The following is a 27,602-nucleotide window of genomic DNA, read 5'->3' as shown; positions in this document are numbered from 1 at the left end:
GGCCCGGCGTCGAGCCTCTCCGGGCCTCACTCTTTCCACTTCTTGCTCAGGGGAAGCCCCGGGTAAATTTATAACGGAGTTCTGGTTTGCTGCCTCCGGGAGGTGTTAGCGAGGCCTCGGAACTCTCACCTGAAAACTAGCTCCTCCTGCCTGGCCGCAGCGGGGCGGGTTATGTAACAGGGTGCGCAGCGGGTGCGCCGGGCGTTGGGAGGGGGGACGCGGGGCGGGGCGCTCCCGGCTATTCCCGGCGCCGCTATTTTTAGCCCCATTGATGAGGCTGCGTCGGCCGCCGCCGCCGGGATTCCGGAGACGTCAATGGGCGCGCGTCACGGACCCCGCCCGCCCGCCGGGGGAGGCGCGCCCGGGCCGCGACGGCGCGCGGGCGGCCGCGGGGGCGGGGGGCGCGGCCGCGGCCGGAACCGCGGGCCTGGGGGTTCCCGGGGTCGGGGGGCGCCGAGCCGTGGCGGCGCGGCTGCAGGATAGCGAGGTGGCGGCGGCGGCGGGATTGGTTGGCCCCCCGCGCGGCGCCCGTGACCCCTGGCCTCCCGGCATGGGCGCCCCTGCTGCGTGGAGCGGCTCCGGGCCGGCTGGTGCGGGGCCCCGGAAAGCGTGGGTGGAGAGGCGAGCCGAGCCGGCCGGGCCAGGTGAGGGGGCTGTCGGGGGAGGGCGTGAGGGGGTCCCCCGGAGAGGCCGGGGAGTCGCAGTGGATCCCTTGGGACGGGCGTGGGGCCACGCGGGAATCCTGCTTGGAAACTGGGGAGCTGGGGGAGGGACTGGATTTCCAGCGGAACCCGCTGGCTGCGAGTCAGCCCCCGAGTGCGACGGCCAACGCTGTCTCTCCCCAGCCCGCCAAGGGTGGGGTTTGGCCCGCGAGGGGCGCTGGAGGTGGCCAGGCCAGAGAAATTCCTTCCATTTCCCCGCCGGCTGTGAGGAACAGGTTCCAGGACCTCCTTAGGCTCAGCTGCCAGGAGACTCAGCCGGAAGGGTTAGGCATTGCGCGACGCATCCCCTTCATGGAACTGAGTCGATAAACCGAAGCTGAAGAGGGTCTCAGCGTGGAGCTGGGATTCGGACTCGAGTCCTGGTCTCCCAGGCGTGTTTGCAGCCGCAGCGTCTTCTGTCTTGATAGTGGCCTTGTCTTCGGGGGAGAGCGGAGGGCATAGTTCTTGACATTGGGACATCTCCTTTTTACGTCTCCATTTTGGATAGGTGACGTGGGGGACCAGCGAAAGGCTGCAGAGGTGGTTCAGAGACAATCATTAATTTGGGTTTGGGGCTAGTACGCTGAGAAAACGCAGGCTGCAAGGAGGTAGGTACGTTCACAACAGTTACACCCGAAGTGTTGATGGATTAGGAGCTGCTGTGGCCTGGCCTTGGGCCCCTTGTAGTGGTGGCTACAAGGGTTGATCCTAGACATTAGTCTAAGTGAACATTTAGATCAGCTACTTGGACGAAGACTGGAAAGGAAAGCCAGCTGACCCTTTGTAGTGATCCAGCACTGAGAGGAATGACAAGTGTACAAAATGATACAATCAAGATTCTAAAAGAAGACAACAGTGCAGAAGGATGGGCCAAGACTAACAAGATGAACATGACTGATGATAAATACCAAGGCCTGTGCTGCAGTGAAGATCAGCTCCAGAGTTAGACCCTGTGACTGGCTCAAACACCCAGCAATCCAGACCACCAGCTTCTCACCTTGCTCCCTGGGTGGGGGCAGTCAGACTCCTCTGTGCAATCGGAGGCCTCTATCCACTACATAGTTCCAAGGAGGTTTGGGGAGGATGCCTGGTCCTGGGCTCTCTGGTTGAGCTCCCTGGGTTCTGATCCCAGCTTTGCCAATTCCTAGCTGTGTGACCTTGGACAGATTGCTTAACATTTCTGGGCCTTAGTTTCCTCATTGGTAAAATATGCATAATAATAATTACTTCTCATAGCATTGTGAGGCTGAGATGAGAAAATGCATGTAAAATGATTAGTATTGTATCTAGCACATGTTCAACAAATATTAGCTGCTGTTGGTATTGCTAATAATAGTAACATGCCCATTTCTTGGTGGAGACATTGGCCAATGTAGAGTTTGTGTCCAGGAAGCCACCAGGGTTGCAGAGAGTCTGTCAGCCATGTCCTGTTGCAAGAAGTTTGGTTACAAGAAGACTCAATACTTGATAGGAAGGAATAGAAGGAGGTTTCTGGTGGGCCAATGAAGGGGACAGCTGGAGTCAGGATTGTGAATCACCGTAAGGAAAAACCTCTGACTCTTCAGTGCCCCCAAATGGAAGGGATAGTCCCTCAGCTGGAATGCTCTCTCCACCTAGCTGACCCTCCTCTCAGCCCAGCCCCAATGCAGGCATGTGTGGGTCCCCCTGCCCCACATTCTACACACAGTTACTGAGCACCTGCTTGTGCTGAGCAGGGTTGGAGACTGAAGACTGAAGGGATTGAGACAGACATGTTCTAGTTGGGTAGACAGGTGATAAACAAGTGAACACGTGAGTAGCATTAGGCCTATGGAGAGGATTAACATGAGCTAATGTGGTGTGCGGGTGCAGGTTGTTTGAGGAAATGACATTGGAATCACAATCTGATTGCTGAGGAGGAGCCAGCCATCCAGAGGTAGGGCAGTGACGTTCCAGGTAGAGGAACAGCCAGTGCAAAGGCTGTGAGTGGGGAATGAAGGCCTGTGAGGCTGGAGCACTATGAGTGGGGGAGTGAGGTGAGGAGGGGAACAGGAGCAGGGTCTTGTTGTCTGGCCTGATGCTCCATCCCATTGGGGAAAGTGGGGGACCACTTTCTCCTCCTCCAAGTCTACTTAGCCCTCAGTTTGCCCTCTGTGCTGTGCTGACTGTAGTAGCTGATTGTGGGCCATTTTCCCACCATGAGAGCTCCTGCGGCCTTGGGACCTTGGTGGGCTCATTCTTTGCTCTCCCTGTTCATGGGACACTGCCCAGCCCCTGGAGGGTCTTTAGTAAGTGCTTGTAGTGTGACTGTTGAGGGGGTAATTTTGATCTGGGACAAGAGAGGGTATCGTATCCTTATTCTAAGATGTTAGGGATCATTTTGTGGCACCATGCCGGAGCCAGACACAGATGGGGAGGTCTGGGTACTCAGGTTGGCCTGACTGTGGCAGGTAGAATTTGGCCCTCTCTTCTCTTCCTCCTCATCTGTGGGCTGGTAGGGAGAAAAGGGAAGGCTGGGTGTACCTATAGACCCATTTCCGGGACTTGAGAGGATGGCACTGTCATTCCAAGAAGCAGGTGTAGTCTGTGGGCTGGGGCAGGTCGTTTTGCTTTCCTTTTGGAGTTGGAAGTGCTCCAGATGTTCCAATCTGCCCTTCTTCCCTCCTTTTCTCCTGTGGCCTTCACTTCCTGCTCCCCGTGATAGCCACAGGAACATGAGAGGTGCTGAGAGAATCTGGGTACCATGGGTCAGAGGAGCTCCTATTGGTCTTTCTCTGGAGCAGAGGTCGAGAGGATGAGAAGGTGAGGCTGCCCATTGCCCACCCTCTCGGGCCCTGCTTCTTGCCCCCAGCTCCCAACATGGAAACATCCGCTTCTTTCCCAGACCTCATCTCAGCACGAGGCAGTCCAGTAAACAGTGAGGGCCAAGGCTTGGCTGGTCCTGCCCTCCCTCTGAGTGCAGTTGAGAGAAGAGCACTGGATGAGGTGGGAAAAGAGAAGGGGAGATGTGGGTCCGGGTGCCCTGGCTGAAGGTGGCATTGGCCCCAGTGGGGCAGGGAGAGCTGAAGAGGCTGAGGGTGGAGTGGACACACAATTGGCTTCCATCCAGGAGAGGCTTGGTGCCCAGAAGTGGTTTAGATGAGCAAGGACAGTTTGGGGTTAGCTTTTGTGTGTCCTCATATAATTTCTCCTAATAATGGGTCGGTAGCAGGTAGGTATATCCAGCACTATTCTAAGTCCTTTATACTTTAAATCGTTTTAAGCCTGATGATAACCCGATGATTGTTTTGTTTTATTTTTTTCTTTCTTTCTTTCTTTTTCTCGTTTGAGACAGGGTCTGACTTTGTTGTTCCCCAGACTGAAGTGCAGTGGTGTTATCATAGCTCACTGTAACCTTGAACTCCTGGTCTCAAGCGTTCCTCCTGCCTCAGCCTTCTAAGTACCTGGGACTACAGGCGTGAGCCACCATACCTGGCCCCCTGTAATTGTTAAGTTTAGAGATTACATCATTTGTACAGACAAGGAATGTGAGACACAACGAGATTATGTTATTTGCTCAAGGTGATAATTGAGGGAGCCAGGATGTGAACCCAGACAGTTCGAGCTCCTGACTGCTCTATTCTTAAGTTGGGCCTTCCCATTTAGGGACTGGAGTTCACCACAGAGATTTCTGAGAGTCCCCTGTGCTCTTGTTAGAAGGCTGGACTGCCTGAGACAGGGCATGGAGCCCCTGCCCTTTCAGGGCCTCTGAGAAAGACTTCAGGGGCTGAGCAGGAGCCCCTTAACAAGAGAGGGATGTTCTGCTCTGTGCTCACAGTAGCTCCCTTTTCTCTGCCTGCAAAATGCTCTTTTGTGTACATCAAGGGCTGAGAGCTGGGAGGGGAATGAAGCAGAGGGGCCAGGGGCTGGTATTTGTCTCTGGGGCTCTGGGATGCCCAGATGCTGCCTGCAGCTCCTGACCACACCCACCACCCTCAGAGCTGATTGCCTGAGGCATGGGCCCCAGGCTCAGACTCCCAGCCTAGAGAGGTCCCTGGACTGGCTTGTCCCCCTCTTGAGGCCTAGGCCCTGCTCCTGCTGTGTTTCCTGGCTGTACTGACTCCAGGGAATGTCTCTGCTGGCTGGTTTCTCTCACACTGACTCTCCCTCTGTAGGCCTCCACCATGGACAGAGGCCAGTTCCTGCCCCTCCCTGGTATCCTGGCTTCTTCTGCCGGGCCCTGAACGCTGAGGGGTAGTGTGAGTGCTGACCAAGGCCTGTTGGCCCATCCAGAGAGGTAAGTGCTTTGCTGTCGTCCTTTGAACACCCCTGAGGCCTCTGAACAGGTGGGGTTTGGGACAGATGTGGGTGTGGAGCTGCATGAAGCGGATGTGGTTTGGGGGATGGAGGGGGAAGCCCTGCAGAGGTGGCAGGCACAGTTCTGCTCAGCATGGGAAGATCTGATTTCTTCAGAGGTGGGAGTAATGTGGAGGGGGGTATGGGGGAAGCCTCATTTTTTGAGCAGGATGAGCTAGAGGTCTCTGGGCCCGGATGACAAGGGCTAGTGGGGGGAAAGAAGATGACAATTGTTCCCAAGGCAGCATGTGCCTGGTTCCAGGAAGCCGGTGACATGGTGTAAGGTCACTGGGGGGCTGGGCAAGGAATATAGTGGGACAGACATGGCAAGGGGCAGCTGGCCTGGGTCCAGATGTAAACACTGCATAGCAGAGTGCACAAAGGGAAGGCTTGGGCCAGCCCTCCCTCTCTGAAAGGGTGGTGGCCATCCCTCCTCATCATGACAAGGCTGTAGGTTCTATGGGGTCTGTGGTATGGCGGGGAGCCCTCTATGAATGGAAAGACAGAGACAGACTTCCATTGTCCATCTAACATCCTTGAGATGGAACCTGACTTGTGACCACAGGGACTGTTGGTCATCTAGCATATCTCCACCTCTTACAATGAGGAAATGGAGCTACAGAGGGGAGAAGTGACTTTTCAAGGATCCTGCAACGAGCCTAGGATCCAGGTCTCCTGGGCTCTGACCAGCCCAGAAGCCTGGTCTCAGGGTGGAGGACATGCCTTCCTTGTCTGAGGGTGCGTCTAGAAAAGGCACAAGTGGATCTGTGGTGCGGGGTAGAGGGTAGGAATGGCGTTTCTGTCTGGCCTTCCCCAGGGCACCTGTCATATTGGGATGGGGCTAAGGACACTGTAGTCCTGGTTACCATGCCTGAGGAGGGAGAGCTCATACTGGCACACGGAGAGGGGCCGTGTGATTCCCTTCCTCCTTCACCACAACAGCAGGCCATCTCTGAGCAACAGCCCCCTCAGGCCTTGAGAGATCCCGGAGGAAACAGGACCTGGCTCAGTGTCTCCACTCTGGGCTCATGTAGGGTTAGTGCTCAGGGCTCAGAGAGTCCTAGAGGACTGGGACAGGAAGGACGAGTTTCCATTCCATGCCTACATGGAAGGGGAAGCTCTTGGAAGCAGGGCCTCCTGTTCTGGGGATTGGGCTGTGTGTGCACCTGGCCTCCTGCTGGCTCTGTGCCACCAGCCTTAGGCTGGGGACAGGGAGAGGAATTACTGTAAGTGGGCGAAGCAGGTGTTCTCTAGTCAGCCGGAAATCTGGACTTGGGAAGCACGTGAGTGAAGATGACAGCTGTGGCCAGGTGTCCTTCCCTTTGCTCAGCCTTTACCACTACCTGCAGCCCAGTCCCAGCTTCTGTGTGCCCCAGCTTTCCCTCTGTGTACAGAGCAGCCATGGTGGGCAGAATTCCTCATGTTTATCCCGTTGTCTGGGTGATGGTGGTGATTGGGTGGAACTCCTATGCCAGATACACTGCCAAGGCCACCCTGAGGGCCTGCCAGCCGAGCCCCATGAGTGCTAGGGCTGCTGGTCTTGTGACGTGGGCACCTGTCTGCCAGGCCTGGGCATGGGCCCAGGGTCACGCTCATGCCGGGGCTCCCGTCAGCTGACTATTTTGGGTTCTTGCTGACCTGGGCCAAAGTCAGGACCAGCCAAGAAGGCCTGAAGCAGCTTCCCCCATCCCCAGAGGCCAGCTCTGGTTTCTGCTATATAAACAGAGGAGGACACGCTGCCTTGGAGGCAGCTCAATATCCGGAGCCTGCTCAGCTGGTGCACAGCCTCAGCCTCAAGGATAGGCTGACGAGTCCATCACGTCGTACCCCACAGGGCTCCCTGAAACCGCCAGGAAGAGCCCCTGACCAACCCTGGGGTTCTCCCTTCATGAGGTTGTACAGGATCCCTGAGGGTCAAAGCAGATTGTGAGGCGGAAGCTGGTGAGTTTTGGGGTGAGGACACGGAGGCACGGGACTGGGCTGTTTGGATTTTTCCCTACTGTGACCATCATACCACACCGTATGACCTCAAGGAGGAGGGGGAAAGGAGGAAGCAAGTGTGGCTGACCATCCTGAGGAATGAGAGTATAGCCTGACTACAGTGGGTGATGGGAGTTGAACTTGGGAATACTGTGATTGAGAGCTGCAGAGGCAGAAACAGACAGGTGATGCCGTCTCAGTCCTTCCTCAGAGGTTTCCTATAGGCTCTTGATCTTCCTGTCCAGTCAGGCTGGCCTGGATGAGGCACTGGTCTGTTCAGGCAGGAGAGGGATGCTGCAGTAAGCAGTGACTTTGGTGTCCATCAGGGTCCCTAAGGATTGGCCTCTGAATGGGGTCTCTAACCCCTTCACTGGTTGGGACTAGGTGGCTTGCCAGAGCTTTGGTGTCCTGCTGAGCCCTCAGTCCTTTGCCTGCTCTCTGTGCCAGGCCTCCTAGCTGTTTTTGGTGCCTAAGGAGCAGGACTGGAGTGAGGTCTGGCAAGTCTGCCAGCGAGCTTGCCACAAACACGCTCCCAGGATCTGGGCCAGGGGCTTTGGCCCGGCATGGAATAAGTGGCAGCTCCTTATGTGGGAGGCTCTTGTGCTCTCCTTCCCAGTTCTCAAAAAAATTTTTTTCCCTTTCTGAACGTGAGTCTCTAAATGAATCCAGAGCCTGTGCTAAAAATACCATAACAATAGGAAAGTGCATCAGTCTTTCCGGCTGGGGCTTGTTATCAGACGTTTTTATTTTGGAATTTGAAATTTGGCTTGTGGTAGCTGGGTGGAGACCTTGGGCAGGGACAGGGGCAGGGGGGAATTTGGTGGGTGTTAGTGTTCTGCAAGGTGGTGAGACCGTCCAGGGTGGGAGGAGAGAGGAGCTGGCCAGGAGCTCAACAGACCAAGGGGGGCCGGAGAGAGATTTGAGGTGTGGGCTGACCTTTCCCAGAGAACTCCATCACCTTGTCTGTGTTTTCCAGCCCTGTCTGGCTGTTCTTCCTGAAGAAGTGATTTTTTTTTTTTTTTTTTGAGATAGGGTCTCTCCCACTCTGTTGCTCAGGCTGTAGTGTAGTGGCACCATCATAGTTCTCTGCACCCTCAAACTTCTGGGTTCAATCAATCCTCCTGCCTCAGCCTCTCAAGTAGCTGAGACTATAGGCATACACCATTTATAATTAGCCTGGCTGGCGGTGCCTGTACTCAGTGGGTAGGGCACTGGCCACATACACTGAGGCTGGCGGGTTTGAACCCAGCCAGGGCCAACTAAAACAACAATGGCAACAACAACAAAAAACAGTGGGGCATTGTGATGGGCGCCTGGAGGCTGAGGCAAGAGAATCGCTTAAGCCCAAGAGTTTGAGGTTGCTGTGAGCTGTGAAGCCATGGCACTCTACCCAGGGCCACAGCTTAAGACTCTGTCTCAAAAAAAAAAAAAAAAAAAAAAAAGATGATAACTAGCCTGGCTAATTGTTTTTTTTTTTTTTGTAGAGACAGGGGTCTTGCTATATTGCTCAGGTTGGTCTCAGACTCCTGGCCTCAAATTATCCTCCCACCTCAGCCTCCTAAAGTGTTAGGATTACAGGCATGAGCCACTGCACCTGGCCTGGAATCAGATCTTATTCCTTAATACTGTAATTTCTTCTGGTCTGAGAGGCGGATGGGTGTAGAGAAATCACTGGACTAAAGATGGCATCTGTGACCACAGTATGACCTCCTTAATTAATAGCTTTCTCCAGAGTATTAATTGAGCACTTGGTGCACACATAGACAGGGGACTTTCCTGGCTTTGGAAAGAGCCACATTTCTGGGCATATGCTTATTCCTCTCACTCACCCCTGGAGCGGGGAGAGGTACAGATGGGGTTACTGTTTATTTCTAGTTCTTGGAGAAGGAGGACTATTGGCTCCCTAGTCTAGCTGAGGACCCTGGTGTCTGCCATCCCTGCCTGCTGCCCTACCCCCAGCCCCAGGATCCCGCTGTAGGCCCCTAGAGTCTGGGTACCGGTGCTGAGTTTCAATGTTGAGCCTTTCCCTTCATTGTGAATTTGATTCTTCTGGCACCAGGACTTGTGACTTCGTATGCATTGGGCAGATGAGTGAACAGTTTTACAGAGGGCAAGGGACTAGGCCACATATCAGGCTTGCTGGCTCCTGGTTAAAGATGCCCTGATAGCTCTTCCACCTTTTGCCCCTGCTGAGGAGTTAGGGGAGAGAAGAGGGGCATGGCTACCTGCCTGTGTCCTTGGAAGCCTGTTTTCGGGGAGGTAATGTTACATGTGGTCATATCTCAGGGCTAGGAAAGGGCCAGGAGATCAGAGCCAGAAACCTGGACCTGACCCTTCACCTCTGAGTCCCAGAGCTGTCCTGGGAAGCTCCGGGCACAGTGGGCAGTGCTTCCCTGCCCATAGCACAAATCCCCCTGCCCACTGTCAGGGCAGGAAGAGGAAGTGACCAGGTTAGGGTTGGCGAAAGGCTCTGGGGTTCAGGAGGGGAAGCTCCCTGGGCCACTTCCCAGCTGGAAGGCAGAGCTCACACCTCTACCCACCCCAGGGGAAGGGTGTGGAAGCCTTGTGGGCGGGGATGGTCTCAGTGAAAGTAGGGCAAGTTCCTGCCCTCTGCTTAGGCCCAGCCCATGGTGTGTGGGGGGGGGCAGCGTGGGAAAGGGGCTGTGTAATTCCACTTCCTCTGTTTCCTATTACCCAACTCCACACTCACCATCTTGACTGAGGGATGATGGTGGACATTGACTGCCCATTTTGGGCCTGCCCTGGGCTACTTGAGGATGTACAAAGGGTCCTCCTTCCAAGATGTGGGAGACAGTGCCCATGCCCTCATCGTGTTCTCATGCTGTTGGGGAAGGGGTGGGTCACCGCACATGATAAGTCCTTGGGCCTCACAAGGTTTGATGAGGAGGGATAAGGGCCTGGCGAACAGTACATTCAGAAAACATTGTGTTGTCGGGCGGTGCCTATGGCTCAGTGGGGAGGGTGCCGGCCCCATGTACCGAGGGTGGTGGGTTCAAACCCAGCCCCGGCCAAACTGCAACAGAAAAATAGCCAAGCATTGAGGCGGACGCCTGTAGTCCCAGCTACTTGGGAGGCTGAGGCAAGAGAATCACCTAAGCCCAAGAACTGGAGGTTGCTGTGAGCTGTGATGCCACAGCACTCTACTGAGGGCAGTAAAATATGAGACTCTGTCTCTAAAAAAGAAAAAAACAATAAAACATATTGTGTTGCAGTATGAGGACCTCTTGCTAATATCAGATACTGCAGCCTCTCCTAACTGTACTCATACTCTTTCAACTGAATGAATTTATTCTCTGTAAATCCTAGCTGCATGCGCACCCACTGGAGTACATATCTCTTTCCCATTTAGGCATGGCTATTTTTTAAATAAACTTTTTTTGGGGCAAAGCATAACATATATACAGAAAAGTGTGCAAATCATAGGTGTATAATCTTTTTTTTTTTTTTTTTTTTTGTAGAGACAGAGTTTCGCTTTATTGCCCTTGGTAGAGTGCTGTGGCGTCACACAGCTCACAGCAACCTCCAACTCCTGGGCTTAGGCGATTCTTTTGCCTCAGCCTCCTGAGTAGTTGGGACTAGAGGCACCTGCCACAACGTCTGGCTATTTTTTGGTTGCAGTTTGTCCGGGGCTGGGTTTGAACCCGCCACCCTGGGTATATGGGGCCGGTGCCCTGCTCTCTGAGCCACAGGCGCCGCCCCCTATAGGTGTATAATCTTAAGAGTATAATCCGATGACTTCCAGGGTGAGCACACTTGCATGACTATCATCAGATGGAGAATGAGAATGCTCCCAGTCCCACCAAAGACCCCCTCAAGACACCTTTATTTTCAATTTTTGTGGTTTTGGGGTGTACTTGCAGGAATCAAGGCTGATGGGCCAGAAGCCACAGCCTTGGGAGTTCAGAGTCAGGGCAGTTAGTGTAGCACAGAACAGGGAGTTAGGGGACCTTAATTAGGGGAACTTAGAGTGCTGCCTCTGAACCTCTGTTTCCTTGTTTATAAAATGCAGATTGTAATTCCAAACCAGAAGGGTAGGGGAGAGTGGTATTTCTGTTTGTTTTTGAGACAGAGTCTCACTTTGTTGTGCCTGGTAGAACGTCGCGGTGTCATAGTGTACAGCAATCTCAAACTCTTGTGTTCCAGTGATCCTCTTACCTTAGCCTCCCGAGTAGCTAGGACTGCAGGTACCTGCTACAATGCCACGCTTTTTTTTTTTTTTTTTTTTTTAGAGACAGGGTCCCCACTCTTGCTCAGGCTGGTCTTGAACTCCTGAGGTCAAGCAATCTACCCCTCTCAGTCTCCCAGAGTGTTTAGATTACAGGGGTGAGCCACCGTACCCAGCCTAGGGAGAGTGTTAAATCAGAGAATCCATGTGAAGTGCCGGGGCCAAGGTCTGACCCACCCCCAGTGAGAAAGTGCTTATTATCAAGAGTTAGGTGGCATATGAGCTCACGTCTTAGAGGATGAGCAGGAATCGACTAGAAGAGAGGATGAGAAGAAATGTGCCCAGTGGGTCAAACAGTATATGCAAAAGTGGGTGATGAGGTTTAGTTCAAAGTCCTTATGCAGGGCAGTAGGAAGCTGGGCATGGGGGCCTCAGTGGAGCTGTCTCATCTCCAGCATGACATCCTCTCACCCTGCCCTTCCTGCGTTATCACAGCCTGGCCTTACCTTCAGGTCCTTGTCTCTAGTTTTAGATGCCTTTCCCATTATTACCTGTTCCTTCCCACCTCCCCCTCCCCAAGGAGCTGTCTTGTCTGAGACCAGCTTTTGCTCTAGCCTCCCACAGTCTTCATCAGTCACGCCTTTCTCCAGAGTCCTACCTTATCTGGACTCTGCTCCTGCAGAGCTCCAGGCCACCATCTCTAGAGGGCTTTTGAAGCCTGGGATTGTCAAGCCCCTTTACTCTCTCCGCTCTGCCTGGGGCTAGGTGCTCCACATGGGTACGCAAATGAGTGTCCCACAGAGCAACTTTGCCTTTTTCTCCTTATTTCCTGATCTTCAGAGTGTGATATTTTCAGACCTCCACATGCACGGCCAGGTGGCAGCTACAGTTCCTCACCCTCCTGGTTTCAGGGCAGTGGGACTGCAGCCTTCACTACTGGGAGGTGAGGCCCGGGCTGAGGCCCAGATCTGGAGGCTAGATGCTAAGAAGGTCCATACAGACCAGGGACCTGGATGGCTCCTTACCACATTTGCATTTCCTGGCTGGGGCTGATGGGTAGGCCCCCATAGGATGGTCTGAGCCATTTTTTTTTTTGCAGTTTTTGGCCACGGCCAGGTTTGAACCCACCACCTCCAGTATATGGGGCCAGCATTCTACTCCTTTGAGCCACAGGCACTGCCCGGTCTGTGCTACTTTTTACAAGTGTCAAGTAGTAGGAAGCAGAGGAGAGTGCCAGGGCTCTAGGCTGGCTCAATTCTCAAAGAGCTGAGGTAAGTCTGGTTTTGAGCACAGACTGGTTAAGCCACACATGGTGCACCTATTCTTGGTGGTTGGTGGAAGGAGCATCGACTTGGCTGGTCATCTTTTGCCATATATTAAGTTGGTTTTATTTTCTGAGGAGGACCCTATGGGGTGGAGAGAGGCATCCCCAGGCAAGACGGATGACACATGACACGGCCTGGGCCAGTTCTACCCAGCACAGACTTGCTGTGTTGCTCCTAGGCAAGGTGCAGTTCCTCTTGGAACCCTTGCAAACCTTTGGTTCTAATCTGCAAAATGGGAGGACTTGAATCCTATTAGTGTTTTCAAACCCTTTTTTAGCTGTAGAATCATTTTCTGCATTTTCTGCAGTCCCCCAAATCCAAGTGAAATCCTATGCAAAATTCCAAGAGAAAGAAAAACACAACTTTGGCTGAGATCCGGTGGGGTTCCTGGAGGGGTCCAATTGGTACCATCCTGCACCTGCTTCTCTGCCTGCTGGCCTTGATGGTCTTTGGAAGATGGTTTGGGACAACCCAGAGCTCTCTGTAGGCTCATTCACATTGAGATTGTATACTGGGGTGAAGAGCTCTGGCAGGTTCTGACCAGATTATTGACTGAGATTGGTATTACGGTTGTTCCTCTGAATGTGAAGGGGAATGGTTCCAGGACTCCTGCAAATACCAAAATCTGCACATATTCAAGTCCTGCAGTTGGCCCCATGGAACCTGCATATACAGGAAAAGTTGGCCCTCCATATCCACAGACTTCGCATCCTACCCATGTGTTTGGTTAAAAACAATCCACTTAAAAGTGGACCCTTGCAGTTCAAACCAGTATTGTTCAAGGATCAACTGTATATGAACACTGCTCCATCCATGGTGGACTGTGAGAATTTAGAAAGAGGACACAGACTAGTTAAGGGGTAGTTTTCTAAAAAGCAGTGGGTGAGGAGGAGAGGTCAAGAGCATATCCAGTTGGTCTGCTGGAAACAGTAAGGGCTGTGACTGGCAGTAGGAAGGGGGCCAAAAGTGTCCAAGAGGTGTTCCATAAAAAAGAATTTCAGGAAAAAATGAAAAGTTGCAAATGGGACATGAGAAGAGATGAGGTGGCAGGCAGGGGTGCAGAGATGACAAGCTCTATCTGGAACAGATGAAGTTTGATATGGACCTTTGTGCAGAAGCAGGGGGCTGGAGACCAAGGTGTAGGAATCCTGTGATGGTGGCCAGAGTGGGAGTAAGGAGCAGGCCGTGCCTCAGAGCGGAGAGAAGTGCTAAGGGGTGAGCAGAAGAGGTGAGAGCAGGGTTGGTGGGTGTAGGCACAGTGAGGAAGAACTCTCGTGGATGCTGACTTAAATGGAAGAAGGGGAATGGGCGAGGGGGCACTCGGGGCTCTCTTCTTCTTCTCAATATGGGTATTAGCCCTTCTTCCTTCTCTCTTGCCCACGAGGGCTCCCCAGCTTCTGGTAGATGGAGGTGGCGAGGTGACAGCCAGACCAAGGAAGGATCCGAGTGGCTGCAACCTAGTCTGTGCTGATGATACAGCCCAGGCAAGCTGTTTCCAGCTCCATTGTGCAGGTGATAACTGGTCACAGCTGCTCTCTCCAGGGGCCCTGGAGGCGGGGTAGGAGGGCAAGTGCTCTCTGATGGTGGGCAGGGGGAAAAGAATGGTGGGAGGTCATGAAAAGATACCCTAGAAATGCAGTCTGTGGCCCTGGGTTCCACCCCAGTGTGCCACCACCTTGCTGTGAGACCTTGAGCAAGTGCCATTATTTCTCTGAGCCTGTTTATTTATAAAATGGGGAAGAGTTGGCACAAGTTTGAAAATATTTCTCAGGCTCCACCCGGTTCTGAAATTCGGTGATTTCCCAACTAGGGTGCACTCACCATGTACGAGGCTGGGGAGAGACTGGTGAGAAACCCAATTTAGCATGTGAAGCAGGGCCCATTGGCTGAGCTTGGGCACGGCAAACCCCTACCCTCGGGAAGGTACTTTGCAGCGGAGATTGCCAGGGGAGACTAAGCGGGGCCTCTCACTGTCTCTGGGGCAAGCTCTCAGCTGAGACCCTGCTAGGGGCGACGAGTCAAGTGCCTAAGCTGCACCTTGAGCAGACTCATGAGCACCAGCTCCCTAGGGTGTGTCCCTAAGGTGCCCGCCCCAGCCCTCGGCCAGCTCAGGCCGCCCCGCAGCGGCAGGGGCGAACCCCAGGCCTCGTGGGAGGACTTAGGAGGTTGCAAAGGCGGGGCCGGGTACCGAGGGAGCTGGAGGGACCGGCACGGTCGGCTCCCTGGAGCAGCCGGAGGGTGAGGAAATCCTCGTCCGGGGAAGACCTGCGGCCGCAGCTCTAGAGCGCCCTCTTCTCTGGCTCCGGCCCTCCAGCCCGTTAATTTAGGACTTGGGGGTCCCCGACTGCGACCCAGGTGGTGAGGGGGTAGCCTAGCCAGTCCGGGAGCTGCTATTTTTAGGCTGCGCGGCGGGCGCGAGGAGTCTATTTATAGATCAAACAATCCGCGCTCCCTGCGTCAATGGAACCCCGCGTGCGTCACGCGCGCAGACATTCCAGGCCCCCCTCCTTGCCCCGCCCCCTCCTCGCCCCGCCCCCTCGGGCTCCCCTTCCCCGCGCCTCCCCCTGGCCGCCTCCCGCCGGAACCGCACCGCCCCCCGCGCCCTTGTATGGCCAAAGCTCGCCGGGCCGCGTGCGTCAGTGGCGCCCCCGCCCCTCCCCGTGCGTCACGGAGCGCTTAAGAGGAGGGTCCGGCTCGCCGGGGAGCCCCAGTGGCGGAGGCTGCGAAAGTTGGGGGAGTGAGCTGGCGGAGCTGCTGGAGCACACAAGGGACCAGGCTGCGACTCGGGGCGCTGGTCCCAGGCCGGGGGAGCAGGAGCCGGCCGGGTAGGTGCCTCTCGGGAGACGTGCATCTTTTGTAGGGGTGGTGCACGAAGGAGGTGGCTCTACGCGCCGCGCGGGCAGAAAGGATGTTGTAGAGCCGGCGTGCGGGAGGATGGGTCGTAGAGTACAGCTCTGGCGTTGAGGGGTAGCGGTTGGTGGATGAGGATCCAGATCAGACTGGAATCTACTGGGGGAACGGGGGTGGGAGAGTGTCGGCAAGGTGGAAGCTGCCGGGGGTTGGGGTTGGCGCCAGGAGTTGGGGACTTGTCCAGCAGGCAGCTGGCTTTAGTTCAGTCTCGCAGAGTGCCCAAGTGAGCACAGGTGCTCTGGACTTGAGTGTCGTTGGGGGTCTCAGTATAGCGGAGGAAAAGATAGCAGAACTTTGGCGCTGCTGGGATCCATCCGATTCCAACCAGGATTGGATTTCCAATCCTGAGTCTCTGTCTTTCCAGCCTGTCAGCCCCCTCACCTTGCCCCAGTTGTTTTCTTAACACTTCACTTAGCTTAGTTTGCAGGGTCTCCCCGCCTTGAACTTTCTGCCTGAACTAAATAAGGAGGCCTCTGGATTACTGAAGGAAATGGCTCAGTTGGTGGGTGATCCGCAGAGGGCTGCTTGCTGTGTGCTGGAATAAAGGAGGCTGCTTCTGGTCAGGGCAGGGGCTCCAGAGGCTCAGGGAGGATTGTTTTAACTGGGACTTGGATCCCGTGTTTTGTGTGTGTGTGTGTGTGTGTGTGTGTGTGTGTGTGAGTGAGAGAGAGAGAGAGAGAGAGAGGAGGAAAGAGGAGAGGAGAAAAATGGAAACCCCTGTCCTTGGGGATCCAGGATAGTAGTTGCTAATGTTGTAGTCTTGGGTAGAGCTACCTGGAGGATACACCCCTACCCATTCCAGCTCCACCTGCCGATCAGTTTGTGCCCCTTCCTCTATAGGCTCTGTCGGATCTTATAGGTAGGGTGCAGCCTGAGGCTTGTTTAGCAGAACAGGTGCAAACCACATTGTTGCCAGGACCTGCCTGAAGCCGGATTCTCCCCCACTCCCTTCTTCAGCCCCGCCTCTTCCTTCTCCTTGTGGGACTGCCCCCCTCCGTGAGGCTAGATACAGGTCCATATTTTCTGTTAAGTACCTGCATGAAGAGGGGAGGGGCAGAGTGAGGGGGGGGTTGATCCGGATGTGGGACGTCCAAGTGGAGAAACAGGATTTGAATACGGCTGGAATGAATGCCCAGTTCTGTGTGGCTGCCGTCTTTTCCTCCTCCACCCTCAACCCATCCCTGCGCAGGCTGTCCTAGTGCAAGCAGATGTGGCCACCCTTACCTCTGGCAAGTGCTGTATGTCTGTGGATGGGATCTGAGCTTCAAGGGGCTCTGTTGTCTGGGTCGCTTGTCTTGTCAGTTCAGGGATGGAGGTGCCCACTTCAGAGACTAGGAAGAGAGGACTTGCTGGGCTTTTGGCCAGAAGGTGGTGACAGACAGCCTTTGCACCCACTGCTCTACACCCTGTGTGCTTCTCTCTATTCCACCTTGATTTCTTACTGAGCTTTCCTTCCTGACTGGTGAAGCCAGTTATGCAGACCTCAGACATGGAACTGCCTCTTCGTTATTCTGTGAATTTGGGGATCTCCCCTGAATGATGCTATCTCTATTCCTTATGAGGATTAGGGGTGTGTAACTCCCTTTGCCTGAGCCTCTGGGTTCTTCAGGGCACAGACAGAGCTTTAGTGGAGGAATCTGGACAGGGGCAAGATGTCTTCACCAGCTACCAGCTGGCTCCTCCTTCCTGCATGGAACAGGGGGCTGGATGCCTTCCCTATGGTTCCCAGGCCTTACTTCCTAAGTCTTCTGCTGCACTCTGAGAGTTCTCCTATAAAAATTACAGGGAGCAGTAGAGACATTCCTCTGAGGGACTGTTCATTCTCCTGAAAGTCCAGAGAACTGTGTTCTCCTCTCTCCACCCAATACCTCCCTCCAGCAAATGGCCTTTAAAGGTCTGGAGACAGGTTACCCATGAGGAAGCCTTGGTTCCTTTCCTCTTTGCTTCTGGGAGCTTCCCAGACAGGACAGAGTTCGTTCCCAGTCCCAATGGCAGGACAGGGGTGTGCATGGGATCTGCTCCTCTTGCCCAGCGTGCAAGGTGGGGGCAAGGAATGGGGACGGGCTGGGGGTGGCTGCATTGCTGCTTAGGCCAGTTTCTTAAACAGCTGGGCCTTCATTCCAGGTTCCTCTTCCATGTGCAGGATCTCTCCTTCCCAGGCACTGTGGGGGTAGGAGAAGAAGGTTTTCCAGAGGCTGGGGTGTGCTGGGAATATTCCCAGGAGGTGCCTGGTTGGAGAAATAACATGTCTGCTCCTTGGAGTGAGGCTGAGGCTTTGCTGGGCTGCCTCTCCTACCTACCCTTCTCCCAGCCCCCACCCACGCCTTCCCCAGTGGGGGAGGGGAAGGGGGCTGGAGGAACACAGCTTCCCCCTGTTCCAGCAGAGAAATGCTGGCTGGATGCCTTCCCTAGGGTTCCCAGGCCAACTGGGGTGTGGCTGGCCTTCTGACTGAGCCCACTCTTGCTGGCCACTGCCCAGGGGTTTTGTGGCACGTAGGTTGGGATGGTATTCCGGCCAGGGGTCGGGATTCTTGGGTTCTGTGGTGAGCATGGCCTTGATGCTTCAGTGTCCCAACTCTGGGCTGGGATTCCCTCTACCTGGCTGCTCTGGGTCCTATATGCTTTGAGACCAGATTCAAACTCTTCTTACTGACCCTTCCCCTCTCCTTCCTGGAATTTCCTTCCAGAAATGCCCTGTATCCAGGCCCAGTATGGGACGCCAGCACCAAGCCCAGGACCCCGTGACCATCTGGCAAGTGATCCCCTGACTCCTGAGTTCAGCAAGCCCGCCATGGACCTGGCCAGCCCTGAGGTGGCCCCTACTGTCCCCACTACCCTGCCCAGCTTCAGCACCTTCATGGATGGCTACACAGGAGAGTTTGACACTTTCCTTTATCAGCTGCCAGGAACAGCCCAGCCATGCTCCTCGACCTCCTCCTCAGCTTCCTCTACATCCTCATCCTCAGCCACTTCCCCCGCCTCTGCCTCCTTCAAGTTTGAGGACTTCCAGGTGTACGGCTGCTACCCCGGTCCCCTGAGCGGTCCCTTAGATGAGACCCTGTCCTCCAGTGGCTCTGACTACTATGGCAGCCCCTGCTCAGCCCCGTCGCCATCCACGCCCAGCTTCCAGCCTCCCCAGCTCTCTCCCTGGGATGGCTCATTTGGCCACTTCTCACCCAACCAGACTTATGAAGGCCTGCGAGCATGGACAGAGCAGCTGCCCAAGGCTTCTGGGCCCCCGCAGCCTCCGGCCTTCTTCTCCTTCAGTCCCCCTACTGGTCCCAGCCCCAGCCTGGCCCAGAGCTCCCTGAAGTTGTTTCCCTCCCAGGCGGCCCACCAGCTGGTGGAGGGAGAGAGCTATTCCATGCCCACAGCTTTCCCAGGCCTGTCACCCATGTCCCCACACCTTGATGGCTCAGGGATACTGGATGCGCCTATGACCTCAGCCAAGGCCCGGAGTGGGGCCCCAGGTGGAAGCGAGGGCCGCTGTGCTGTGTGTGGAGACAGCGCTTCGTGCCAGCATTATGGTGTCCGCACCTGTGAAGGCTGCAAGGGCTTCTTCAAGGTATTGTGCCACCCTGGACGGGGCTTTTTGTTATCTGTTGGGGTCTGTGGGAGCCTCCCTAGGGTTCTCCTGGCTGGTTGTGTCCTACAGAAGGGGGATGTCCTGTCGGGTAGGCCACATTCCTAGGGACCTTTAGATGCAGGGGCTAAAACTTATTATTTAACAAGACATGCTGGGGCCTGTGAGGTCTATAGGGAGCTTGAGGAAGGGGTGAGATATGGGCTGCAGGAGTGCCCAGGAGGGAAGCTCTAGCAGCCAGACTCTGCCCCTCCTCCCCCAACTCAAGGTCCTGTGGGAAGGGGCACCCCAGGCTCTCATGTTCCTGGCATGAGATGAAAGGATCTGAGCAGAGGGTTTGGTTCTTGAGGGCTGGGGGTGGACTTGGGAACAGGCTGTGTGTTTGTCCCAGTGCTGGGTGCCTGCTTAGCTTCCTGTTCCCACCCCCAGCCCCTCGGCCCTCTCCTGTCTGCCCCAGGGAAGGGGCAGTGGACATAAGCACGTTAGAAAGTGCAGGTGCATGGACTGCTGGTGGGCCGCTAGCCCCTAATCTGTGTCCTGGGGTCCTCCTGAGGCAGAAACCTTCCCCAGTATCTCTAAGACTTTTCTCTTCCCCTCACACTCCCTCCCATGTCTCCCTCCCCTGCCACCCCAAATGTTAGAAAAATAGCTGTGAACAGAGAGCACTTTTGTCTGCAAAGGCAGCAGGATCTGAACGGTCCCCTCCCCTGGGCTCCCCCCCACCCCTCTGACAGCCTGTTCCGTGTTGCCCCCCCCACTCAGCGCACAGTACAGAAAAACGCCAAGTACATCTGCCTGGCTAACAAGGACTGCCCTGTGGACAAGAGGCGGCGGAACCGCTGCCAGTTCTGCCGCTTCCAGAAGTGCTTGGCTGTGGGCATGGTAAAAGAAGGTGTGTGGCTGGAATGGGACCCGGGGGGCAGAGGTGGGCCTGGGCCTGGTGGGCAGGCAGAGTCCCCAGGCTTCTGCCCTGGAGCATGTCTGGACCTTTCTTCCCCACCCTGCCTCCAGACCCCTGGGTCTGAGAGTGGGAGGCAGCTTCTACCTGCCTGGGTTGTGAGGTCCCTGTAGGGTACCCGGGTTTCAGGGACTATGGGGACTTGGGGGCCGGGTTCATCTCACTGGTGGTGTGCATAGCTTGGGCTGAGAGGTACTTCCTTGGGTCACTTCCTTCCCTCCTCACCCCTGCCCATTTCTCTGCAGTTGTCCGAACAGACAGCTTGAAGGGGCGGCGGGGCCGACTACCTTCAAAACCCAAGCAGCCCCCGGATGCCTCCCCTGCCAATCTCCTCACCTCCCTGGTCCGGGCGCACCTGGACTCTGGGCCCAGCACTGCCAAACTGGACTACTCCAAGGTGAGCACCCCCGGCCCCCTCTGCTGCTCCTGGAAAGCCTTGTAAGCACACACAGTGCTTTTATGCATGTTAGAAAAAGCCACTCTCCAGTTTGAAAAGCCACTCTCCTCTTGAAAAAGAGGAGCTCCATCTGGGCTGACAAGATGGGAAGATGCACCCCACCCCCACCGTCCAGGCAGGTGGCCAGTTAGAGAAATGTGTTCCTTCTGGCACCTGCAGCCCTGGGTTAATCTGTGTGTGAGTCAGGGCGAGTCAGCGCATTGGCTGACTCCCTGGTACACTTTCAGTCCCAGGATGTGGCCTCCAAGCATTGGACACAGCCATCTGTGGCAGTGCTGTAGGGCCCTGTCTGAGATGCTGACCCCACTGGGCCACCCTCTTAGTTCCAGGAGCTGGTGCTGCCCCGCTTTGGGAAGGAGGATGCTGGGGATGTGCAGCAGTTCTATGACCTGCTCTCCAGTTCCCTGGAGGTTATCCGCAAGTGGGCCGAGAAGATCCCTGGCTTTGCAGAGCTGTCACCCAGTGACCAGGAGCTTCTGTTGGAATCAGCCTTCCTGGAGCTCTTTATCCTCCGCCTGGCCTACCGGTGAGCTTCCTGCTGTGTGCCTGGCCTTTTCTCCTGCTGTCCCTACCCTTGAGCCACCCTGACCACTTCCCTTGTTTCCCTGCCCATCAGGTCCAAGCCGGGCGAGGGGAAGCTCATCTTCTGCTCAGGCCTGGTGCTCCACCGGCTACAGTGTGCCCGTGGCTTTGGCGACTGGATAGATAGCATCCTGGCCTTCTCGAGGTCCCTGCACAGCTTGGCTGTCGATGTCCCTGCCTTTTCCTGCCTGTCTGCTCTTGTTCTCATTACTGGTAAGTGGCTAGCACCATGCTGGCTCCAAGGGGTAGGTGTCAGGGAGTTGACTGGTTCTCAGGCAGGCACTGTCCCAGGGCGTTGGGTGGGCTGGCACTTCCTGGGCCCCTGCACTGCCCCATCCTCATACCTACCTATAAAATGGAGATGACAGGAATTGGAGAGGGGCTCTGCTGCATCTGACTCTAAGGCCCAAGCCAGCCTCTGAATGACCTCAGACTCCTGAGAGAGAGACATATATGTGGCCTAGGGTTTTGGTTTGTTTTTAAAACTTCCCTGTCAATTACATTACATACAGAAAAGTACACAAATGATAAATTTTCATAAGCCACATTTGCATAACCAGCACATTTGTCATGCTGTTAATGCCCCCCAGCACCTTTCCTTGTGACCCCTTATAGGCCCTGTCCTCTCAGAGGTAACCACTACTCTGACTTCTGCCAGCACAAATGAGCTGTGCCTGTTTGGGACTTTGTGTAATAGAGTTATATAGAATACACTTAGGGTTCGGCACCTGTAGCATAGTGGTTATGGCGCCAGTCACATACACTGAAGTTGGCGGGTGTGAACCCAGCCCGGTCCAGCTAAACCAACAATGACAATTGCAACAAAAAATAGCTGGGCATTGTGGCAGGTGCCTATACTCCCAGCTACTGGGGAGGCTGAGGCAAGAGAATCGCTTAAGCCCAAGAGTTTGAGGTTGCTGTGAACTGTGATGCCATGGGACTCTGTCTCAAAAAAAAAAAAAAAAGAACACACTTTGGTGTTGAGTGTACAGGGTTTTGGATCTCTTTTTTTTTAAAAGCACCAGAATCTGCCCCTACGCATTTTTCACTTAAACCAACCATCTAAAACACAGTCAGAAGTGCTCTGGGTGCAGAGGGAGTGGTGAGTTCTGAAGCTGGCTCTCCTTGGAGGCAGCCCTGAAAACACTGCTCAGGACTCCACTCCAGGGCTTCTCAGGACAGTTTAGATGAAAAACTGTAGGCCTAGCCTGGGTTAGGGTTTTACTTTTTGTTCATGACCTTGGGCCTCAGTTTCTCACTTGGAATGCGGTGCTGCAAGTGTTGCCGCCTTCTCAGACTCATGATGAGCAATGGCTGGTGCTTTAGTGAGGGCCAGAGGAGCGTGAGGTGTGGTCAGTGGCAGTGGTTTTACAGGCTCCAGTGGAGGCCAGGTCTTTGGGGTGTGTGGGTAATCTTGTGTCCTTCTTGCAGACCGGCACGGGCTGCAGGAACCCAGGAGGGTGGAGGAGCTGCAGAACCGCATTGCCAGCTGCCTAAAGGAGCACGTATCCGCCATGGCCGGCGAGCCCCAGCCGGCTGGCTGCCTGTCTCGCCTGCTGGGCAAACTGCCTGAGCTGCGGACCTTGTGCACCCAGGGCCTGCAGCGCATCTTCTACCTCAAGCTGGAGGACCTGGTGCCCCCTCCACCCATCATTGACAAGATTTTTATGGACACACTGCCCTTCTGACCCCAGCCTGGGAACACGAGAGCACACTCGTGTGTGCTTCTCTAATTCGCCACCCCATGTGCCTTTAGCCCACGGGCCCCCAGAGCACCCCAAGCCTAGGCCTGAGCCGCAGACCAGCCCACCTTCTCAACTGTTCCAGGAGGTTAGCAGGGAGCTCAAGCCCCAGGGGAGGCGGTGCATTCCTGGGGGTGACCCCACTCTTTGTCTTACCTTCCAGCCCAGCCCTGGCCTTCATGTTTTTTGTAAGTAAACCGTTTTTAACACACACTGCTATGCTGTAAATAAGCTGGATGCTGCTGTAAATACGGGAAGGAAGAGGTTGAAGTGGGAGTGGGGAGTCAGGAGTCAGGAATGGGCCCTACCAGCCTGGGCAAGCCTCTCCAGCCTCCTCCTGCTGGCTCTCTCTTCCTGCCCTCCTTCCACATGTACATAAACTGTCACTCTAGGAGGAAGACAAATGACAGATTCTGACATTTATATTTGTGTATTTTCCTGGATTTATAGTATGTGACTTTTCTGATTAATATATTTAATATATTGAATAAAAAATAGACATGTAGCTGAAATTGAGATCCAGTCTCTCTCTGACACCCTCCCCCTTACCCCCTCCCCCCACAATTACATGGGGGATGGTGTGGCTCTGGATCAATCCTGGATGTTACCTGAGCTAACGGGCCTCAGTGTACTCACTTGTATGGATAAGAATGACAACTGCTTCCTGGGTTACTGTTTGTAAACATGGGGGGAGCCTCTGATAAACTGGCCTGGCTGGTTGATAGCGCCTTCACTGGAAGCGACTAGCCTGGGGATTATAGCACCGCAATAGACCTGGCCGCAGGTCTTAGGGTTGCTTGTAGTTTCCAACCTGGACAAATTATTCTCTGATTCTTGGTTTCCACATCTGTAAAACAGGAAAAGGACTAGACCCAGCTTCACAGAGCTTTTAGGATTAGAGGAGTGTGTGTGCGGATAGTGGGTGGAAGTAAGCCCAAAATGGTAGCGGCCGTTGGTATTCAGTTAAAGTTTTTCCCATCCTCATTCTCAACCTTCTCCCCCCGCACCCTTGCAATCCCAGGAACAGGATCCAGGGAGCTGGCAGTACATGCCTTCTTGGTAAGAAGATTGTATTGAGGTCCTACCTGTGCCCCCACATAGGTTCTCTAACCCCCACCCTGCCCTGGCCATCAGTTCTTTAGTCAGCTGGCTTAAAATGTAGATTCTTCTGAGAATGGAAGGGGCTTAATGAGGGGGAAAAAAGGAAGTAGATTTCTAGGCTCTATGCTAGAGAGTCAGCCTTGGTAAGGGGTGGGGCCCATATCTGTGCTTGTAGCAAGTGGCCATGGGCTTGTGATGCAGGTGGTCTGCGGGCTACCGTTTTGAGGCCCATTAACCTACATGGACCCAACCTGGGGCCTGAGGTAGCTGGCCACCAGGCAGAGCCCAGCACCTTTCACTGGGCCCGTTTTACCTCACTGTTTCCTTCTCTGGGACCTGTTAGGAGCCCTGAAGGCTGTACCCTCACATCTATTGCTTGGCCCTGAGTCTCCACCTCCATTTCCCTAGGAACTAGCTAGATGAGGGGCAGCTGGATGTGGGTCAGAAGAAACAGGGCTCCACCCTGGATGGGAGAAGCAGTGGCCTTCGGGGTGCTCTAGCAGACTCCCCAATGAGCCCCTGACCAGTGCTTTCACTTAGGTTTTGGGAGCCTCAGGCCTTCTGAAGGGTCCTTATAGGACTAGCAGTGCTGTGGACTTCCAGCATGCATCCCTGGCACCCTGACAGGTCCCCTGAGTGGGCCTCTGGAAGGAAATGACTTTCCCAAGGTCATATGGCTTATAGTAAGAGCCAGGCTTCTGTTCAGAGCCATGCCTCCACCTCCATGCTGCCCTCTGAGAAGCCCTTCTTCCTCACTGAGCCTCGGTGACCCTGTCTGTCCACTGAGGAGGTGAGTCTGGTGCTAGTACTCTGGTTAGGAACAGACAGAGCTTGCTGCGAAATATCCCACAAGCTGTCTTTCTCCTTTGGGTCGCCCTCCTCCAGATCCCTGCCTCTAGCACAGACATAAGTGGGGCAGGGCAGGCCCCTGGCAAAGGCAAAAGGATTTTAGATGCTTCAGAACAGGCTGGGCAGAGGGAGAGCCTTGGTCCCCCCGTAGATCTCTAAGTCCCACCATGATGATAGTAGTTAGTGGACATTATGGTCTACCGGCAGCTAGATTCTTTTTTTTTTTTTTTTTGTAGAGACAGTCTCACTTTATCACCCTCGATAGAGTGCTGTGGCGTCACATAGCTCACAGTAACCTCCAACTCCTGGGCTTAGGTGATTCTCTTGCCTCAGCCTCCCGAGTACCTGGGACTACAGGCGCCCACCACAACGCCTAGCTATTTTTTGTTGCAGTTTGGCCGGGGCTGGGTTTGAACCCGCCACCCTTGGTATATGGGCCCTGTGTCCTACTCACTGAGCCACAGGCACTGCCCCGGCAGCTAGATTCTTTACATGTAATAGTTGTTATTTCTAGCCCTTGCTACCATCCAACGAGGAAAGCATGATTACTGCCCCCCTCACAGGTGGACAACATGGTGGGTTTAAGTCCTGGTGCCATCTCTTAGGAGCTGTGTTATTTTGGGCAAGTTACTTAACCTTTCTGGACCTCAGTGTTTTCAGCTATAAATGAGGAAAACAATTGTTCTAAAAAAAAAAAAAGTTGCTATAGGTATTACAGAAGAGAATAGATACGAAGAGTTTCCAGGATCATCTGGCATATAGTAAATACCCTAGAAATATTAGCTATTGTTTTTGCAAAAGAGACATTTCAGAGAAAGGAAATGACTTTTCCAAGGTCACTTGGCTTGTAGTAAGTAGCTGAGCGGGATGTGTCTGGCTACTTAACCACTAAGTCTCCCTGCCCAGGGCCTTGAAAATAAAAGAAGCTCCATTGATGGCCATTCCTTTCCAAGACTCTGGCAATTGGGGTACAGAGTTAGTGAGGGCCAGTCCTTCAGCCCCACCCTGCCCCTCCCTGCCCCGCCCAAGGCTGGAGCCTGGAGGCAGACCCTTTCTTTCCACTAAGCAACTGGAAGAACTGGCCTCCAAGTCTTGCTAGGGGCCGGGAGGGCAAACAAGGGGGCATTGAGCCTGGTGGGGCCTCACAATGGCTGCTCTGTCCCATCTGGCCGGGGGCTGGGCCCATTTCCGTCAGGGACAATAGTCAAAAGGCAGTGACGCCGGCAGGGCCTGGAACCCCAGGCAGGATTTTCCAAGGCCTCAAAGCTTGCTGTTTGTCCTTAGCAGAGACCCAGGAAGCCTGCCTCCCTGTCTCCCCCACTCCACCCACGCTGGGCCCCACACCCAAAGACCTGGCCCCCTCCCTAGCCCCGAGGTGCCACTGTGCCTCAATGGATGAAGGGGAGCTCTGCACCCTGGGGGTCTGTGCCCTTCCTGGGTGAAGGAAGCTGCCCCACACCTGGGCTCTGGCCACCAGGTCTTGGTGATGGAGGGAGGTGGGGAGCTTCTGAAGGTCACAAGCAACTGTGATGTGGTGTAGCTGTGCTGTCCCCACGGTGTGCTCTGAATGCCAGCATACTCAGCTGTGTGGCTGCAGAGGGAGGCCTGAGAAGGTGAGAGGGAGCTCATTGGGGTTAGTGGCTGCTGTGTGGTAATTGGACAGCAGTGACATCCTTTTGCAGCCACAAGACAGTTGTGCCAGGCATGTCATGGCTTGGCAAGGGCAGCGCTGGGTCGCCCTCGTGTGACAACTGGGCCCGATCCTTGGGAAGTTTGAGCTTAGAAATTTGGATGAGCCTGTAAGCTGGGACTGAGCAGAGACTCCATGGGTGCCGGGCCTCCTCAGAGGATGAGGATAAAGGGGTGAGCCTCTGTCCACTCAGCATCCAGTCTTGTCTGGACCTGGCCCTGCAGCCCCACAGCTCAGCTGGCAGCTACTCTATCCTCCCCTGGGCAGCCAGGCCCCAAACTTCTGCCTCTATCTCTGCTTCAGACTCAGGCTATCCTACCTCTGCCCAGGCCCTTCCTTGGCCCCACACTGGGGAGCTGTTTGGTTAGAGCCTAGGTGGCCCTCTGTGCTGGTATAGAAAAGAGCCAGTGAGAGACAGAGGAAAGCTTCCTTACTCCCCAGTGCTCCTTCTCACATGAGCCAGAGACTTCTGAGGGCATGCAGCACATTCCAGGGTCCTCAGCTGGATCAGCGGGCCTGAGGCCCATGGGCCTCTGGAGGCTCTGGCCTTGGCTTCTGTTTCCTGTTACCACTCCTATGCCCTTGTTCTGCTCATCCTTCCCACCACCCTGGCTCCCCCATGCCTCTTGCTGGGCCCTGACCCTGCTAGGCCAAGGGTGCCACTTGAGGTCTTCTCAAGGTCTAATGCAGGCTCTGGCATACTTCAGCCCCATCTCAGGAACATAAATCAGGCCTAGTATGGCCGTGGGAGCTGGAGGTGGCAGCTGGGACAGGGAGGGGCGTGGTGGAGGGGGGCTGTCCTGGGACATGCTGTGTTAGCAGGGAGCAGTGCCCAGATGTGAGCCAGGCGGGTGAGTGCTGACTGTTGTGCTCTCCTGGCCTGGGAACATCAGAGGGAAAAGGTCCCCACCTAGTGAGCCCAGCCTTGAGGGAGCTAAGCAGGAAACCTGGACCTCATCCTAGGGCCCTAGGTAGCTAGGATGCCATAAGGGTAGAAATAGAGATGTCCCCTTCCCAACAAGAAACCAGGGACAGAAAAACAGCCCCCTAGAGGTAGATATAGAGACTTTCTTACCAGGGGTAGACAAACAGCCCTCTCCTTCTGCAAGCTCCCCAATGAATGACAGACACACAGGTCTTACAGGAAGGGGAGATAGTCCTTCATCCTCAAGGGATGGATGCACTGAAATAAGGCCCCATGCCCACTCAAGTAGCCAAACACAT

At 54.8% G+C, this 27,602-nt stretch overlaps 1 protein-coding gene across 3 annotated transcripts; it reads left to right on the top strand.

Moving 5' to 3' along the window:
* The first annotated feature begins 403 nt into the window (after positions 1-403).
* On the top strand, positions 404-23,247 carry NR4A1 (nuclear receptor subfamily 4 group A member 1). Of its 3 annotated transcripts, XM_053555809.1 has the most exons (8): positions 404-644; positions 4,835-4,956; positions 18,104-18,981; positions 19,762-19,891; positions 20,203-20,354; positions 20,738-20,940; positions 21,031-21,209; positions 22,428-23,247. In XM_053555809.1, exons 3-8 carry the CDS (start codon positions 18,106-18,108, stop codon positions 22,682-22,684), a joined length of 1,797 nt encoding a protein of 598 aa, XP_053411784.1. In that variant the 5' UTR covers positions 404-644; positions 4,835-4,956; positions 18,104-18,105; the 3' UTR covers positions 22,685-23,247. The 3 variants fall into 3 exon arrangements, with proteins under 3 accessions (XP_053411784.1, XP_053411785.1, XP_053411782.1); XM_053555810.1 differs by lacking the exons at positions 404-644; positions 4,835-4,956 and adding an exon at positions 6,209-6,956; XM_053555807.1 differs by lacking the exons at positions 404-644; positions 4,835-4,956 and adding an exon at positions 13,182-15,331.
* Positions 23,248-27,602: the final 4,355 nt, after the last annotated feature.

The sequence above is a fragment of the Nycticebus coucang genome, chromosome 12 (assembly GCF_027406575.1).
Source record: "Nycticebus coucang isolate mNycCou1 chromosome 12, mNycCou1.pri, whole genome shotgun sequence".
In the NCBI taxonomy this organism is placed as follows: Eukaryota; Metazoa; Chordata; class Mammalia; order Primates; family Lorisidae; genus Nycticebus; species Nycticebus coucang.
This window is presented reverse-complemented; position numbering and strand designations above follow the sequence as displayed.